Source organism: Protomyctophum parallelum (genome assembly GCF_964188405.1).
Source record: "Protomyctophum parallelum genome assembly, chromosome: 4".
NCBI lineage: Eukaryota > Metazoa > Chordata > Actinopteri > Myctophiformes > Myctophidae > Protomyctophum > Protomyctophum parallelum.
Window position 1 is genome coordinate 26,399,106 of NC_139700.1, and position 18,280 is coordinate 26,417,385.

Below are 18,280 nucleotides of genomic sequence, written 5' to 3' on the forward strand. Positions count from 1 at the left end.
GACCCCTGTCCTAATGCATTGAAAACTGGTGGTCCTTGAAATGAAGTCTTCAGCTCCCCTCATGTTAGACTGTACACTCTTGACCTCACTTCCCACCATTTTACAAATCATGCAGTCTGGATTTGAACGCCACTGTCTTCCATTCATTTCAGTATATGGTATGAGAATCGACTCGCAAAGACTCAAATCTACTGTAGCTTGAGATAAGCATTCCAACACAGTGACCTTATACTGTATTTTTGTCAATACAAGATGACTTTAAAATATGGGCTAATTTTTTTAAGTGCCTGAAAATTGTTCAGAAAGTGAAAAGATTGATTCAGGAAAGAAATTGAGACGGCCATGGCTTATCAGTTATATTAGCTGCGAAATGAAGTGTAGTCAACATGAATTCAGTCACTCCGGTTAGTTTGGTATTGATTTTTGATAAAGATGATAATGGAGACGATGTAAACTAACAAGACATTTAAAAATAAATCCATTAAAGGGAAAATGGTCCTGGTTTATGTGGTACAGCACATACAGTAAGCAGATAAGCAATCCAGCACAGTGGACTTTATAGCACCTTATACTGTATTTTGTCAATACGAAATACGTAATATGCCACAGTGATGCTACTGTTGTGTTTTGATGCATTTTAACAAGTTAACTGTCACCTGGTGGACACAAGCCAACCGCAGACTGCCGACCCGGATCTACTTCGTTTTTAGTGTGTTGCAAGCTAGATCCAAGCTAAAATGAGTCCATACTTGCTCTAGGAAATGCCAATGTTCCAATTTAGAGTTATTCCGCTTTTTAATCTACCTGTATACAAGAAGTGAACGGCACTGCGGATACGTGAAACCTGTCTAGGATCGCTGAAGAAGGAAAGGCCAAGCAAAAATAATTCAAAATAAAAATCAGCGATCCGGTTTGATATCAATAATAAAGCTTATCTGACATAACGTTGTGCCAATAGTGGTTGCCGGTTGGATTCTAATTGGCCAAACGTTCCGTAAAATATGGACCCATATTTTGTCAAATTTAAAAGTGGACAGTAATAAAGTACATTTTCTTTATTACTGGTACCTAATTTGTATTTTTGGATACTCCACTACATTTCAAAGACAAATATTGTAACTTTGACTCCAAAACATTTCTGGGAAGGGAAAAAGACATCAATGCATTCATAATATATTTTTAAAGCATTTACTTTTGAACGCGAGTACTCCAGTACACTAACTCAAGTATACATTTGAAAGTAAATCGCCTGTCGGATGAAAACCTCATACTGCATGTCCATAACTTCGACATATCCATATATGTAGATCTAGGTGATGCTCCAGTCATAATGGAGCGTGTCACGAGGTGTGACAGACTAACGGCCATATATGGTGGCGTGACGGACAGAGAGGATGACTGACTGACTGACTGACAGTCACTGACAGATTAATAAGAGGTTTCTGGCTGACAGTAACACAATGTTCTTTGGCTGAAGCACTGGGGCGGTTGAGTACTCTGTTCCGAAGCCCCTCAGCCCCATCATCCTGCACCAACTGCAGGAGATCCTCTCTCTCACAAGGAGGAATGTCCCTTTTAATCTTTCTACGGGAACAGAGGATCACAGCTGTCATTAAAATAAGCAACGTCAAATTGAGGATGACAAATTACCGTGCGCAACCCAAATGGACTATGACACCGTTTCTTGTGAAGCCGTTTCTTAGCTTTTTTTGCGTGTGCTGCTGACAGAAAGTGCTTTCTGGTGCATTTTTGGTCTCAGTGGTGAACAGAGGGGGGTCTAGTGCAGATTTACCGGGGTCTGGTGACATGGATGTCTCTGTACGCTCTCTCTGGTGACACAGGGACCCTCTGACATCCCCCGTCCCCCAGCCTCAGACCCAATTCTGTCCATATTATATACTGTACCTGCAGACCAGCCACAACCCGACATACTGACTCTCTGGCCAGAAAAAACACAGTGCCCACACAGCACTGGCGAGGCTTCGCTCAGCCCTAAGTCCAATGTCACTTAGTTTGTCCACTGTTCGTATCATTCTGTGCACGCTGAGGCCACCAATAGCATCTGCAAGCTTGAGTTGTGAGATTGGCTATTTTTGGCAAAGTTATTTAATGTAGAGAGAAAACAGGAAGAGTCATTGAGATTTCCAAGTGGTCAAAAGCAAAAAAAACTTGCAGCATACATTTACATACAGTATAGGTGGATTGTGAGACTTTGGGCCCCTGGGTACGGATGCTTTTACCCAAGGGGAGTTTGCGTGGAGGTCTTCAAATAGACCGGAGGATCAATCAGGTGGGCTAATACTTTATTGGCATGTAATGTTGGTTGGTACAAAGATATGTTCTCATCAGTGCAGGACTGCACGAGTATATCTGCATCCTACGTATTTCTCTCTGTCTCTCTGTCTTTCTCTCTCTCTCTCTCTCTCTCAAAAGCCAGAGAGAGAGAACTAAGTGAAACATTTAATGTATACACATGCACGCAACATTTTAAGTTGTACAAGTTTTTCAATTCTACCCCAAAATACTGAGATGTGGATTTGCACAGGATTAGTATTTTATAGGGACACCTGTGTTTTCTGAATTATGGTAGGTAATTTGGCCTGTAATTATTACAGCCCAAATCACCGACATGATCGTTTCGCACGGGATTAAAACACAGACGTCCTCCGTGATTATTATTCCATATTACCTGAGATCCTGGGGTAATAGGGGTAATACTAATCCCGTGCGAATAGGGCTTTAGATGCTCCTTTAAAATCCTATAGATGAGACTGAGGGGATGAATATTGACTTAAAATGTATCATGACATCTTCAAACTAAAGACTATTTAAGCTATTCTTTCAGTTTCTCAGTCTCCCCCACCTCAGTACGACCATTGGGGCCCTGTAATTGACATGTATAACTGAGACAATGTGACAAGAAAGATAATAACAGCAACTTGATGCACATGCTCGGGTTTAAGGGTTCCCTGATCTCTCAGGCTTCTGGGCCCGGTATATAGGCCCGTTCGGTATTCCGTACCGACATAAACGTCTGCATGCGTTTAAAATGCATATTCAGTACAATTGAATCAGTTGATCTCTCTTCCCTAGAAAGCCTGCTTCTACATTGCCCCTGTGAGAGTCTAGTCAGCAAGTTAGTTGAGCATTCTTTCAAACTAACTGTGTCTATATTTGATTATTGTGTTATGTTGAATTTTGAGTCATGCTCGCGGCGGTCGTGCATCCGATCCAGGTGCGCTTGCATCTGCTCAATCCCCTGTGTGCATTTACAGAAGCTAAAAAGACGACTAGCCGCAGGTGGAAAACTCACGCATTTTGTCCCAGACGTAGCCATACTGTGTACACACACACACACACACACACACACACACACACACACACACACACACACACACACACGCACACGCACACTTCTGCATGTAGAAACAACGCCTGAGCGCACTGCTTAGCACACTTGCACTGTTTTCCTTCCCGTCTGAGCTCCCCTCATATAATTTCCGATGCAGTTTGTGTTTGTTGATTGTTGGTGCTCTCGTGGCTGTCCACGTCTAAGTGCAGATATGACCGTTTTTTTAATTAAAGACATTTATCTGGCCACACTGCAGCCTGACACAAATGTATTCCATTTGCTGTGGCTAATGGAACGGAGTGAGGGTGAAACCTCCCCCCAGGTGTAGTGGCTGGAGGTGCATGGGGAGCCCAAAAGCGGTGCATGTGCATACGGCCATACGCACACACACACACACACACACACACACACACACACACACACACACACACACACACACACACACACACACATACGTTCATGATTTGAGGCTTTTTGTTCAAAATGGGGCAATCCTGCAAACTTTGAAAGCCAATGGTAGTCAATTAGGATGGAATATTGCACAGATCCATCTTGAACACATGCCTATAGAGATAGTGTGTAATGATTTGCGTTTTTCAAAAGTCGGCCTCCTGGTGGCGCTCTAACAGGCCGTTCTGGAAAATTTGGGGCACAGGTTCATCGTTGGCATCCAGGGAGTGTGTGTGCAAAATTTGGCATCGACCGGGTTAACGGTGCCGGAGATTAGTTGGTAACAGACGGACGGATGGACGGACGAACACACGCACACACACACGGACAGAGTGCAAAACATACTCTCTCCCCATGCCTTCGGCCTGGTGGAGATAATGACCGTAACACAATGGAAGGGTTAAGCAGTATACTCTGGCTATTCTAAAATAGCAGATCTACAAGCTAACAACAATGTGACGGTTATTCAAAACTGTGTCGCATGTGATTCCAAATCCCAGAACTATACAAGGATAGAACAAGTATTTAATTCCTTCATTGTAACTGTCCACACACAGTACTATTCATTGTAACTGTCCACAGTACTGATAACATTGTATCTGTCCACATTACTGATAACATTGTAACTGTCCACAGTACTGATAATATTCTAACTGTCCACAGTACTGATGATAACATTGTAACTGTCCACAGTACTGATAATATTCTAACTGTCCACAGTACTGATAACATTGTATCTGTCCACATTACTGATAACATTGTAACTGTCCACAGTACTGATAACATTCTAACTGTCCACAGTACTGATAACATTCTAACTGTCCACAGTACTGATAACATTCTAACTGTGAGAAATCAGAAAGCGAGAAATCGATAAGCTAGAAAATCGGAAAGCGAGAAAATCGGAAAGCGAGAAATCTATAAGCGAGAAATCGGAAAGCGAGAAATCGATAAGCAAGAAATCAGAAAGCGAGAAATCGATAAGCGAGAAAATCGGAAAGCGAGAAAATCGGAAAGCGAGAAATCGGAAAGCGAGAAATCGATAAGCGAGAAATCGATAAGCGAGAAATCGATAAGCGAGAAATCGATAAGCGAGAAAATCGGAAAGCGATTAATCGGAAAGCGATTAATCGATAAGCGAGAAATCGGAAAGCGAGAAATCGGAAAGCGAGAAATCGGTAAGCGAGAAATCGGAAAGCGAGAAAATCGGAATGCGAGAAATCGGAAAGCGAGAAATCGATAAGCGAGAAATCGGAAAGCGAGAAAATCGGAAAGCGAGAAATCGGAAAGCGAGAAATCGGTAAGCGAGAAATCGGAAAGCGAGAAAATCGGAAAGCGAGAAAGCGATAAGCGAGAAATCTATAAGCGAGAAATCGGAAAGCGAGAAATCGGAAAGCGAGAAATCTATAAGCGAGAAATCGGAAAGCGAGAAAATCGGTAAGCTTGAAATCGGAAAGCGAGAAATCGGTAAGCGAGAAATCGGAAAGCGAGAAATCGGAAAGCGAGAAAATCCTTTATTGATTTTACGATGAAGAACTTTGAGTAAAACAGAGCAAATGCTGATGTTCAATTGGCACTGATATAACGTCTCTTCAGAGTCGAGCTGAAACAGTCACTTTTTTAAATTACATCCTTTCTACTCCACTGCCTCAGCACTCTGAGCACCTCAGATTCAGAGATAAATGTCTTTTTCTACCTAATGCTGTTCCACAAACCGCTCACAGCAGCGCCTTTCTGCAGTGCAGAGCTATTGCTGGTGCGCTCCAGACATAATAAAATAGCAGGAATTCTCACACGTCTGCTCTTACTGAGTACCGTTCACTTTGGGGAATATTTTTTGGGGGTATCAAACTGGGGGTGTTTGAAATTCAGAATAGAAGAAGGCTTTGATTCACTGTAGTAGATCAGTGGATCAGTGGTTGAGCCAGTGGAAAGGTGCGCGCATGATTCATGGACGGAGAGAAAAGGTCGAGCAGCATTATTATGGAGTGGTGCTGACATTAGGATTCAAATCTCACCAAATGCCAACCTGTGTACGTGTACCTCAGTCTCTATTTATCTGCTCACAGTGTTTGCCAGCTGACGCCCGGGCAAATAATGAGCTAGCATCCGTTGATGAGTTTGTGTGTATTCTGGCCTTGGTGTTCAAGCTTAACGAACGCTTATCTCAAACTCATTAGTCACCACTAGCGGTGGTGTTAATTAACCTAAGACTCAAGTACCGTACTTAAGTGCTATTATTTGGAGGTTCTTAATTTTTTTGCGGGGTTATTTAAGTTACTTATACTTCTACTACATCTCAGAGTCAAATACTGTACTTTTTGTACTGTACTTTTACTAAAAACAATCTGAGTACTTCTTCCACTACAGCTCATTAGTCTTTTCTTTTCTCTTTTTTCATCTCTTGTTCTTCTGCATGATGCTCTATGACACCTGCAATAAGGAAGGCTGCTATTTGCATAGGCTCCAGTTTGAACTTGAACCACTGAAGAGGTTACGGCGGCGTTCGCTACGCCCTGCCCGGCCGCCCGTCATCGTCATGACAGCCCGCTGAAGCAGCGCGGAGCGCCGCATTCCGCCAGGGCTGCTATTCATGAGTACACAGCAGTCAACAAGAGCACCTAATAGGCTCAGTGTTTACACAGCTCACATAGGCTCTCATTAGAAGCAGGTACCTTGCCATTAGGGGGGGGGGGGGTCACCACGCTGAAAGGTTAGGTGGGGGAGGTCTTCTGCCTGGAATATCATTGCTCCTATTGCCGTATTGAAACTTTTTGTGTTTTATTCGTACTACAGCGTCATACATTTTATAATGTGTCCATTATTATTATAATTGTATGCCCAGCCGTTACTACACGATGGAATCAACTACAGTACAAACCACACCATTATGTTTGCGAATGGTGTGTGTGTGTGTGTGTGTGTGTGTGTGTGTGTGTGTGTGTGTGTGTGTGTGTGTGTGTGTGTGTGTGTGTGTGTGTGTGTGTGTGTGTGTGTGTGTGTGCGCGTGCGCGTGCGCATGCTAGAGTAGGGGTAGCTCGGGTCATGATGTCTTGTTTCACTCAGGGCAACTGGCCTGTGTGTGCATACATATACATCTGATGCTAAATGACCCCCAACCATGCACTTTCCCATCATTGTTCATCGGCCGCTGCTGCTAAGGATGTTTTGCTATGCGGCTAAAATCGTCTCTTGACAGGCAGCCTGAATGCGCTTTAAAACCACCGCCGGCCGTCCTATAACTCGGCCAACTTTGCCCCGTCATAAAGCAGCCATGAAGCTGTTATCGCTTCAAGAGAGGAGGCCGTTTGGCAAGATCGCCCCGTGTCAAAACATTGGACCGGTGCCACCGTGTTTATGTAGAGAAGAACGAGCCGCAAGCGTCTATAAATAATCTTCATACAGTACACCATACTGTATCGACGTGCCCGTCTAGCCAGTGGCTTTTACTGCGAGTCCGTCCAGGTGGCGGTTAAAGATTAATGGGGCCTGTTTGCGGGCGCCAGTTTGAGACGGCGCCCTTGAGTGTGGGCGGGCGTGTGGGAAGACGTCCAGACAGACGCCCTCGGGACGGCGGAACACATCTTGACCGGTGTTGCACTCAGTGGTGGAAAAAGTACTCAATTGTTTTGCTTAAGTAAAAGTATCAATACCGCAATTTAGAAATACTCTGTTACAAGAGTCAGAAATTCAACATATGTGACCGGGGAAGGTGGTTTAATATACAAGGGGGCCATGGTCATTTTTCAGTTCTTTACATATTATGAAACTGCACACTGTAACGTTTCATATGATGTATTGCTCATTGAAATTGGGGGGAAAATTAAGAAGATATGACCATTTAAAACTTGTTGAATTGGAAACCTCAAAGTAAAGAATTTGCCTATCTAAGATTTCAGCAGTGATCTATGATCTTTAGGGGGCGCTGTTTTCCCTTCATTCCTCCATTATTCAACCAGCAGTGTTGCCATGTCTGCTTATTATAATTAGTTGGCCTTGTTTCTAAAGAAAAATAATGCATAGGCCTACTGTACCAAATTTATAATAATGTATAACCTGTTACTAAAAATGTATTTGACAAAAATAAAGTGTAGTTGATTATTTGGGTTTGTTTTTAAAGTGTAGTTGATTATGGAGAGATGGTAACCAAGTGGACCCTTATTAGATCAGGCCTATGTAAATGTTCCAGATGAGTAGCCTACAAATAAAATAGCTATATTAGCCTGTTATTATTATTTGTCTGCAGAAAATAATGTATGCCAGGGTCCAGGGACAAGATTTGTATTGTTAAATGCTTCGGCTATTTTCGCTTATTTTGGGCTTGTTTTCATATACCGGGTTGCTTATTTCTCAGAACCTGGCAACCCCAACGATAGCTTTTTAGCTACGTTTAGCATTATATTGATATCAATCCTGTAGCTAAAACAAGTACATATCGCGCTATATTACATATCGATGTGATCTGCGTTATTATGACCTTAATTTTCATGGCAGTTACATTCCAAAGTAACTAATAATAGCCACGTTATGGTGACATAATGTTACAATGTTTACATTGTCTTCTTCTTCTGCTATTGGAAACAGGAAGCCATTTCAACATGTTCCATTGTTCTGATTCACCAGTGCCCCCATCTGGAACATTAGCTTTAGGCGGACCGAAAATAAACACACTTTTTACAAAATACGATGGTTAATACTTCTTTCTCTGCTATTTCTGTTAGCCAGTTAGTAAAAGACTAGTATTATCTTCAAAAACGATTGTGTACAAAAAAGCGGAATTTAGCGGAATTTGCATACTTTGAAAGGAAAGCTGATTTTCTGATTAGCATTGGTTAGCATTGCTTAACCCAATGGTTAAAACATTAGACATAGTGACTTGTTTAAGCAATTACAACGACTTAATGACACTAAAACGACATTCTGATCGAATAAAAACATTCTTTAACATTCCAACCGTGTTAATGTGGCTAAAAACGAAAACCACTGTCGTGTAATTTCATGAAACCAAAAGTACGATTGTCACTAGAAATGTCTCATCAAACTACTTTGAGTTTACACTAGAATGTCTCATCACACCTGAAAACAAAGGGTCATTGTTCCAACTGTTTGAAGCTAGGTCCCCTGGAGAGCGAGGTTGGAATTCTCCACCGGTGACCATTTGGGTACGCTCTGCCAATGTAACTGTGCCACATTTATCTAAGAAATGACTTTTACAATCTGTCACTATAGAAAGGGGAGACTCTATAACTATTAATAAGTGAGTGCAACCTGTACTGATTTAAAAGGTACTATGAGACTACAAGATTATAGTGTTCGTTACTGGGTCAAACTGGTTTAAATCACTCCTTCTGTTCTGTTCTATTTCAGTTCTGTTACATTTAACTATATATGTTCATTAGAGTGCTCGGTTTCATCTAAAGACCGGTTATGTTTTAACTACAATTTGTCATTGTATCCTTAAAGTAGTAATCTGTTGTTTTAATGCAAGGTTAGAAGTTACTCATGTCTAGTGTCTCTGCCAGAGAGGCCCGCCTCTGTAAACATGAATAAGCTAGTAGCCCAGATTTCATTGGTCAAAAGAGTCAGGAAGTGCCTAGTTCAGCTACTGGTGAGGAGGGATCAGATCTGAAGTGTTATATAACACCGTGTATTTCTTGTGAACGGGGCTGTTCGAACGAGTCTTGATTTTGGCTCCACTAGGCTGGTTGGAACAGACAATAGGCGTGTACCTTTGAGACATGTCTGCTTTGTAGCGATTGACTCTCTTGTGTTTTACCAAATAAACGCTGAGATTTGGAGAAGCCTTTGTCCTGCCTTTCCGTCTTCATTTCCTCATGCTGACGACACACATCGGTGAAAGTATACCACACCACCAAAAAAAAAGAAAGAATGTATTTCGTTCAATTGTGAAGTTATACTATTGCCGACTTGTGGTTGAAATCACTGGCACTGGTCACATATACTTGAGTAAAGGTACAACATTGTTGGCAATGGCATCAACATCTACTTACAGTACCCAAAGTAAAAGAATGTCTCATTTCAAGTGTTCAAATGTATGAAAAATCTTGTGTCGCATGGGAACGAATTGTGAGCTTGTAGATCGACTATTTTCAAATGGCCTGTAGGGATGGATAATGTATGTTTTGTAATACAATGTAACTAGTAAGTAAAGTTTTCAAATTATTGTAGTGGAGTAAAAATACTATATTTTCCTTTAAGATGTAGTGGAGTAGAAGTAAAAGTACTGAAAATTTGAATTACTCAAGTAAAGTACAAATACCACAAACCTTTACTTAATTATTAGTACAGTACAGTAGCCTACTTGAGTACATTAGGCCTATAGTTACTTTCCACCACTGGTTGCACCGAAGAAGACCCAAGCGTTGTTCCGTTCTTTTCGCTGCTCAATTGAGTTTTAACGTGGTCAACCATTCGTCTCTCTGGCCTGTTCAATGGCGGTCCTGACATTTGCTCTCTACTCTGCCAGTAGTAGCTACCTGTAGTAGCAGATCTACAGCTTGCAGATCTGCTACTACAAGATCTCCTTGTAGATCTGATACTTGATGCTTTTGTGTGACGCTGTAGTATGATCACGTTGGCTGTTCATTTAAAGAAAAGGAGTTACGAGGTTTCTGTCCGACAGCGACGACATAACCGGTGCCGGTTTAAAAAAAGGGGAGCTAGGCTGTGTCATTGTGAGCACCAATGAAGGACTGGAGCAGGGTTTGATTTGCCCTAGACAGCAAAAATAGTAGATCCATAAGCTCTACAACACATCCCATCACGACTCATTGTGAACTACCTCTTAGTATTTTGTACACATTTTCTGTCTTTGGATGATAGAATGTGTAATGTATTGTATTCTGTGTCTGCCCCCTTTCCCCCTCCCCTCCCCACCCAGATCCCCACACTACGCCTGTCCAGAAGTCATACGGGTGAGTGTGTCTACTGTCTACACCACATTACTATTATTGTGTATAACTTTATCTTTTTTACTTTCTGAATGTTATCCCTCTGTCCCCTTTGAACCTTCAACCTCGCCCTCATCTCTCTCTCTCTCTCTCTCTCTCTCTCTCTCTCTCTCTCTCTCTCTCTCTCTCTCTCTCTCTCTCTCTTTCTCTCGCCCCTGCAGGGCGAGAAATACGACGGGAGGAGAGCGGACGTGTGGAGCTGCGGGGTCATTCTCTTCGCCCTATTGGTGGTGAGTGTCCACACATTGTTTATACCGACCGGCCGCTGGACGAGGCTGACATGTTGTCTGCGGTCAAGTCCCCTCAGAGAAAATTGCCACCCAAAATTTCGCTATAAAGGCTACTGAATTTCTCTAGCCACAGTGTGAAGGCCTACTGCACTCATGCTTCTCAAACGTTTCTGTGTCAAGGAAGGACGCCCAAATTGATATTTATTTGGCCTCACACCCCCGTCTGAAAACGTGTTGTGCCATGATGGACCTCCAGAAGGAAAAAGTTGTAGTTGAAATTGCACAAATTTTGCCAAAGTCTAAAATATGGTTAAATTGGTTAAAATACCCCTGGGACCTCACTTTAAGAACCAATTATTGCAGCTGGTCAGTGGTGACAGAAGTACTCGGATCTTTAACGTTATGTTTAAGTAGCAACACTAAAAGGCTCCGTGACAAGTACAAGTCCTTTATTCAAAATGCTACTTTTATTGGGTTACAAAAACACCCTGAAGTTTACACAGCATGTGCTTTGCTTGCACAATTAAGGCTCTGGTAACATCTTCCTATTCATTAGGCCACAGACCGGCCGTCCACAAAATCCCAATCGACTGTATTCATAACGGGGGTTCATTCACCAGCTGCATCATGTCCTGAAGCCCTGTTACATCAACAGCTGTTAGTTCCTCCTGCTCCATGCATAATTCATACAGCCAAACATAAACTATACAGCCCAATACAAATACCAGTGCTGATGATAGGATGGCTTTTGGCCACAGTAGTGTGTGGTCTGCACTGCACTGCTTAATTCAGTAGTTCTCAAACATTTCTTTTATGTCAAATTGATGTATTTGGCTGCGCGGGACCCCATCTGAAAATGTTTTAATGACCCCCAGAGGAAAAGATGATGTGTTTTATTTTTTAATGTGTTTAATTTATGAAATTTATTTTTATTCAACACTTTGACTGCCTCCTGCGATTCAGTCTAAAGTCCCTCGCCATCTTTTATATTGAAGACCCCAAAATTCACTTCCCAAAAAACAGAAAGCAAAATCGCCTACAGCTAACGTAACTTTAAAAGTCATCAGAAGAGTTATTGTAACTGCGAGGTAGTGACGATTTTGTATTGAGCCCCTAACATTGATGTACTGTTCAATCATCTCAATCTGAGACGAAAAATAACTCCAAAGATACATTTTAACTCTAAGACTGTCATATAATGTAATGATCGACGGGACTCCCCAGTTCGATTAGTAGTATTTTTATTTGAGTAATTAAGATTTTGAAATACAGGACTCAGCGGCACCTTTTCTTTACTAATATGTATATTCTCTAGAGCAGAAATACTTCAAAGGACTAAGATGTAAAAGTAACACAAACTATTTATTACAAAAACATTTGTTCCCTATTACAGAAGTAATAAAAGTGTACTATGGTCAAAAAAATGATGTAGTTCTGACCCTGTCTTGAGCATCAACTAAATCAGAAAATCTGAAAAGCTTTGTTTTAAACCTAAAGCGCAAATTAACCTGGCAATGTATTTTAACAAATTATTATTATACAATTAACTTATTAAATTATTTAACTTGACTTATTTAAGAATATGTATACATCAATATATGAACTATTACATTAAAACACAAAATCACAAAATAAAAGCAGTGATTACTAAAATGAATGAATCATTGCAAATGTGGCTCCCACATCGGCTCCCACATCCTACGTTGAGGTGTTGTAAAACAAACAAAACAACACCAATTACCTCTTCCACAACTGTCTCTCTGGGAGAGGAGGAGGACCATAATTTGTCCGATGGTAGGAGACACACGCACTCCCCAGCAGTTAGACCGCCCTCACATCATCTGTTAACACCGGCTCGCCCCCTTTTCTCTCCTCATGCTCTTCTTTATCGCGAGCCTTTTGTTTTCATCGTCTCTCTGGCTATAGTCTCCTGTTCTCACTTTGTCTTCCTCTTTCTCCCTCTCCCGTCTTGTGGCGGAAGCTGCCATTTTGTCAAACGGCCCACATCTGTTGCGGTGTCAGCTCGGTCCTGATGAATGACTGTGATGTGTGAGTGCTGGAAGAGGAAGAGGTCGGATGAGGTGGATGGTTATAGCTCCTCGCTTTACTTAACTTTTATTATTTATTTATGTCAAGGACCCCCAAATAATAGGCTGTGGTTCCCCCATCTGCAAGATTTTGGTGGCATGGTCCCCCATTACACAATTTGTTTTAAAAACGCTGTTTTCGCCTCGAGCTTGCAAGTATATAGGCTAAAAATGGGCCCCACAAGCTAGACCGAAGCGCTTTAATTTGAGTGTTGTAAAGAGATAACGAGATCACGCTCTGGTTATGCGGTATGCAATGGCGCTCTTACACGCGTGCGTCGTTTAAACATCATTCCTTATTCACGTTCTTGTTTTCATTGGTTGGAGGCTGCACTCATCTGATGCAATAAGCTTTCCATGCGTGCCTATTCATCTCCCTGCCTTAAAGGCCTTTACACACTGGGGGCATGATGAATAAACCATTATTTTGCAACAAAACTATTCATATACTGTAGAGTAGTTGATGACTCATTCATATACACGTTGATGCCTTTATGTGCTGCGAAACATCAACCTCGTTCCGAATGAGAATTGCGCCGCTTTATCTGCATGTGTTTCCTTGGTCCCCTTCCCTCTCTGTCTCTCTGTCTCTCTTTATCTGCATGTGTTTCCTTGGTCTTTCTCTGTCTTTATCTGTCTCTCTTTATCTGTCGCTGCCTCTCTCTCTCTCTCTCTCTCTCTCTGTCTCTGTCTCTGTCTCTGTCTCTGTCTCTGTCTCTGTCTCTGTCTCTGTCTCTGTCTCTGTCTCTGTCTCTGTCTCTGTCTCTGTCTCTCTGTCTCCCTCTGTCTCTCTGTCTCTCTGTCTCTCTTTATCTGCATGTGTTTCCTTGGTCCCCCTCCCTCTCTGTCTCTCTTTCTCTGTCTTTATCTGTCTCTCTTTATCCCTCTCTCATGTCTTTATCTGTCTCTCTCCCTCTCCCTCTCCCTCTCCCTCTCCCTCTCTCCCAATTCAAGGGCTTTATTGGCATGAGAAAACATAGCATAGATAACATTGCTATAACAAAGCAAAGGTATAACAATACAGTCCAAACTAAAATATTGTATGTACAATTATAAGGGAATGGAAATGCACGCACGCACGCACGCACACACACACGCACACACACACACACACACACACACACACACACACACACACACACACACACACACACACACACACACACACACACACACACACACACACACACACACACACACACACACAGAGAGAAAACTGTTACATTGCAACCGAGGATTGTGAATTTAGCTGTTTAGAAGCTTCCTAAGATAAGCTTCTGAAAGGTTATGAACAAATAGCAGATGTTTTAAAAAAAGTGTTTATTCAATTTTAATTTTTTTGCTCTCCCCCTCTCTCTGTGTGCAGGGCGCTCTACCATTTGACGATGACAACCTGCGGAACCTGTTAGAGAAGGTGAAGCTGGGAGTGTTCCACATGCCTCACTTCATCCCTCCAGACTGCCAGAACCTGCTGCGTGGCATGATCGAAGTGGACGCCACCAAACGCCTAACGGTGGGTTCACTGACCCACCACTCATTGTGCTTTAACCCACTTCATATAGAAGTCTATAGCACTAAGCCCTGTATGACTGGACTGGAGAGTACCACTTAGTCTGTAGCACTAAGCCCTGTATGACTGGACTGGAGAGTACCACTTAGTCTGTAGCACTAAGCCCTGTATGACTGGACTGGAGAGTACCACTTAGTCTGTAGCACTAAGCCCTGTATGACTGGACTGGAGAGTACCACTTAGTCTGTAGCACTAAGCCCTGTATGACTGGACTGGAGAGTACCACTTAGTCTGTAGCAGTGGCACTAAGCCCTGTATGACTGGACTGGAGAGTACCACTTAGTCTGTAGCACTAAGCCCTGTATGACTGGACTGGAGAGTACCACTTAGTCTGTAGCACTAAGCCCTGTATGACTGGACTGGAGAGTACCACTTAGTCTGTAGCACTAAGCCCTGTATGACTGGACTGGAGAGTACCACTTAGTCTGTAGCACTAAGCCCTGTATGACTGGACTGGAGAGTACCACTTAGTCTGTAGCACTAAGCCCTGTATGACTGGACTGGAGAGTACCACTTAGTCTGTAGCACTAAGCCCTGTATGACTGGACTGGAGAGTACCCCTTAGTCTATAGCACTAAGCCCTGTATGACTGGACTGGAGAGTCCCTCAGTCCTCTCTATAGTCCATACCACTGGATAACAAACATTGAATCAATCCCATATTTATTTTCTTCCTACATTTTGCTTTAAATTATTATTATTTCAAAACATTTTCCAAAAACGTTTTTCAATCATTTTTACCCCCCAGTAATTTTATGAAGAAATTAAAGAAAATCTAAGAAATTCCATAAATTAAAAAATAAATGTGTATTGCGACAGTAGGTCACATTTACTATGAAAACGTGCATTTTCCATTGGTTTGTTGGTCACGCCTCCATATTGTGACATCGCGTGACACCATCAGGGATCTCCAGATATGGGCACATACTGTATGTAGTCACGATCCCCCACAGAGCCGACCAGCGCTTCTCGCCCTCAGGGCGTCTTACTGGTGTAGTAGTGAAAGTAGCCGATCTACTGTTGATCTGCTATTTTCCCTTTGCTTTTGATTTATGAATCCTGAAAAGTAATTAACACTTTTGGACTATGAAGTTTCCACCAAACACAGATGATATTTCATCATCACACAATGCTACTTGTAGTAAATGAAAATATATTGGTAGCAATAACATGTTTTAAGAAGTTATTTATCACAGTTGTTGTGGAATAACTCCAGCTATATATAAAGGGAGATAATCCCATTGTTTTGGAACTCACCGCCGTGCCGGGTGGAAACCTTGGATGTCCAAAATAGTTATTTTTCAATGTGTTCCAATGGATCCAATTAATGTATTATTTAGTCATTTAGAAATAGAGGAATGGAATTTAGTCATATTTATAAAATCCACAGACATCAATCACTTGAACTTAATCCTTTAAAAAGAAAAGTAAGTATTTTTGTGTGGCATTGTGGTATGACGAAGTAGGGCATTTATTTTCAAAAGAGCCATAAAACGAAATTGCCTATGGTGATACGAGGCTTCTGCCCGGCGGCGAATGAACGATAAGCTGGTGGAAGCTATAATGCCCCCAAGGAGCGAGTGTGGTGCCAGAGATACACACTGGGCTAAAGTGGCTAATCTCAGCTCCACGTTGTCGCCAAGCCAGACATTTTCCGTGTGCTGTTTGTTTCTGCAGTGTTTCACAAAATGTGTTTTGTGAGCCTCATCCCCCAATTCCATCCGAGACCCCCAAACACACCCCCCCCCATCCACAAGTGCATGGCCTGAATTCAACAACGGAGGTCCCGCTGTTTGAGTGCTTTACGCGCTGCTACTCTGCTTTGATGCCAGGACTTCCATTTTCCACACACCGATGAATGAATGCTCACCTCGACAGAGAACAAACAGGAGGTGTGGAGGGCAACTGGGTCAGGAAAAACAATGAACAGACAGAGAGAGAGAGAGAGGGAGAGAGAGAGAGATACTAGAAGTAAATAATGAAAGTGGTCAGTGGAGTCAAGGAGCGTGCAGTGCACACCGTCATGTTGCCGCCCTTTGTTCTTGTATGATCATTTGCATCCCGTCTGTGCAAAGAGATACAGTCACGTTATCTACACACAAACACACGCACGCGCACACACCAGTCTCCAGGTATGGTGTCCGTGCAGAGGTCACCGCGATGAATTTGCATAGGAGTGTGTGTGTGTTGTGTTGTGATCCGGTGACACTGTCCTTGAGAGTGCAGTCCGTGGCTTGTACGCAAATGTCCCACTTCTCTACGCCACCGCCATCCATCACCAGCATGGCTGGTATGCTCCTGCACCTCCAAAGACCTCTGATAAAAGAAAGGGGCGAGAGACAGAGGACAGAGCCTGAGACGAGATATAACAACAATATTGTTGCGCTGTGCATCGCTGGCTTTTACTACTAAATGAACCCCAGGCAGCATCCATATTGGAGGGGTGGGGAGGGGGGCATTAGCCAAAAAAATTGCTGATCTACAAGCTTACAAACTTGTGACTTGTTACTTGCGCAAGCAGAGCGCGCAAGTACTAATTTCGCCCGGGACTCGTATGCGCTGTCCCAGCCGTCCCGCCAATTTTGATGCGTATGCACCATCCCAGCAACATATGCATATACGTAGTATATGTATAACTAGCCTGGGGTCCACCTATGCTTCCTATGGCATAGGCAGCTCCCGGCAGGATCCGCCGGGAGAATCTAGACACAGCTGCCCGACATGAAACTGATTAATTAGAGCGACAGAGAGAGAGAGGAGTGTGTGTGTGCGCATGTGTGCGTGTGTGCGTCAATTTAACAAAGGTGCAGATGATCAGAAATCAGCAGAGAGTGATCGACGTTTGCGCTACTCTATGCCGAATTGAAGTGGACTCGGACCCAGACCTTTCTTTTCCTCCCTGGAAATAAAAACGTCTGGGTTTCCGAGGCTAATGTATAACTAGCTCTCAATGATGACCTAATAAAGATGTGGATTAAAGGACCCAATGGCAGAGTGTAATTGGTTTTCGATGGTGACGTAATGACGATATGTTTTAGTGTTGGGAGGATTAAAGGTAATGCTCCTATGTATACATTGAGAGCGGTCGAAAGTACTTGCGCGCTCTGCTTGCGCAATAGTTGGCCATTTATGGCCTACTAGTGTGCAACAAGCAAGTATATATGCACTCGACAGAGTGCAGTTCTAGTTGTTACTATGTTTATAGCAGTGGTTCTCTAAGTCAGTGGTTCAAGGGCCATTATCTTTTCAGCATTTGAGCCACAGACAACCACATTTAGATTTGCTGACCCAAAACTATAAAGAATGTTGTTATCGTCGGATAGGATTTTGTCCACAATTCCATTCTCTAATTATGTAAACTTATTGTAAATTAAGTAATGTAGATGTTTAACAATGATTGAACGGGTCCATTTGGTTTCATATTATGCTCTCAAGAGTTAAAGATCTATAAGGGTCCATGTTGTTAACAACTGTCCATCATTTAGCTGGGCACCATCTTGAATCCCCTCAAGGACCACCGGTGGTCCCCGGACCACTGGTGGACCCCAAGTAGCCTATAGTTACTATAGCATCACAATGATTTGAACGACTTCATCCGTTAACGTGGGCTCTTTGAAAATA

General features: G+C 42.6%; 1 protein-coding gene across 1 annotated transcript in view; it reads left to right on the forward strand.

Moving 5' to 3' along the window:
• Positions 1–18,280, forward strand: part of brsk2a (BR serine/threonine kinase 2a) — a gene marked incomplete at both ends in the record, with an annotated part of 310,767 nt that overhangs the window by 254,368 nt on the left and 38,119 nt on the right. The window contains 3 exons of the mRNA XM_083762742.1: positions 10,704–10,737; positions 10,935–11,003; positions 14,457–14,603. Coding sequence (XP_083618868.1) covers positions 10,704–10,737; positions 10,935–11,003; positions 14,457–14,603 — 250 coding nt within the window. The remainder of the gene's footprint in view (positions 1–10,703; positions 10,738–10,934; positions 11,004–14,456; positions 14,604–18,280) is intronic.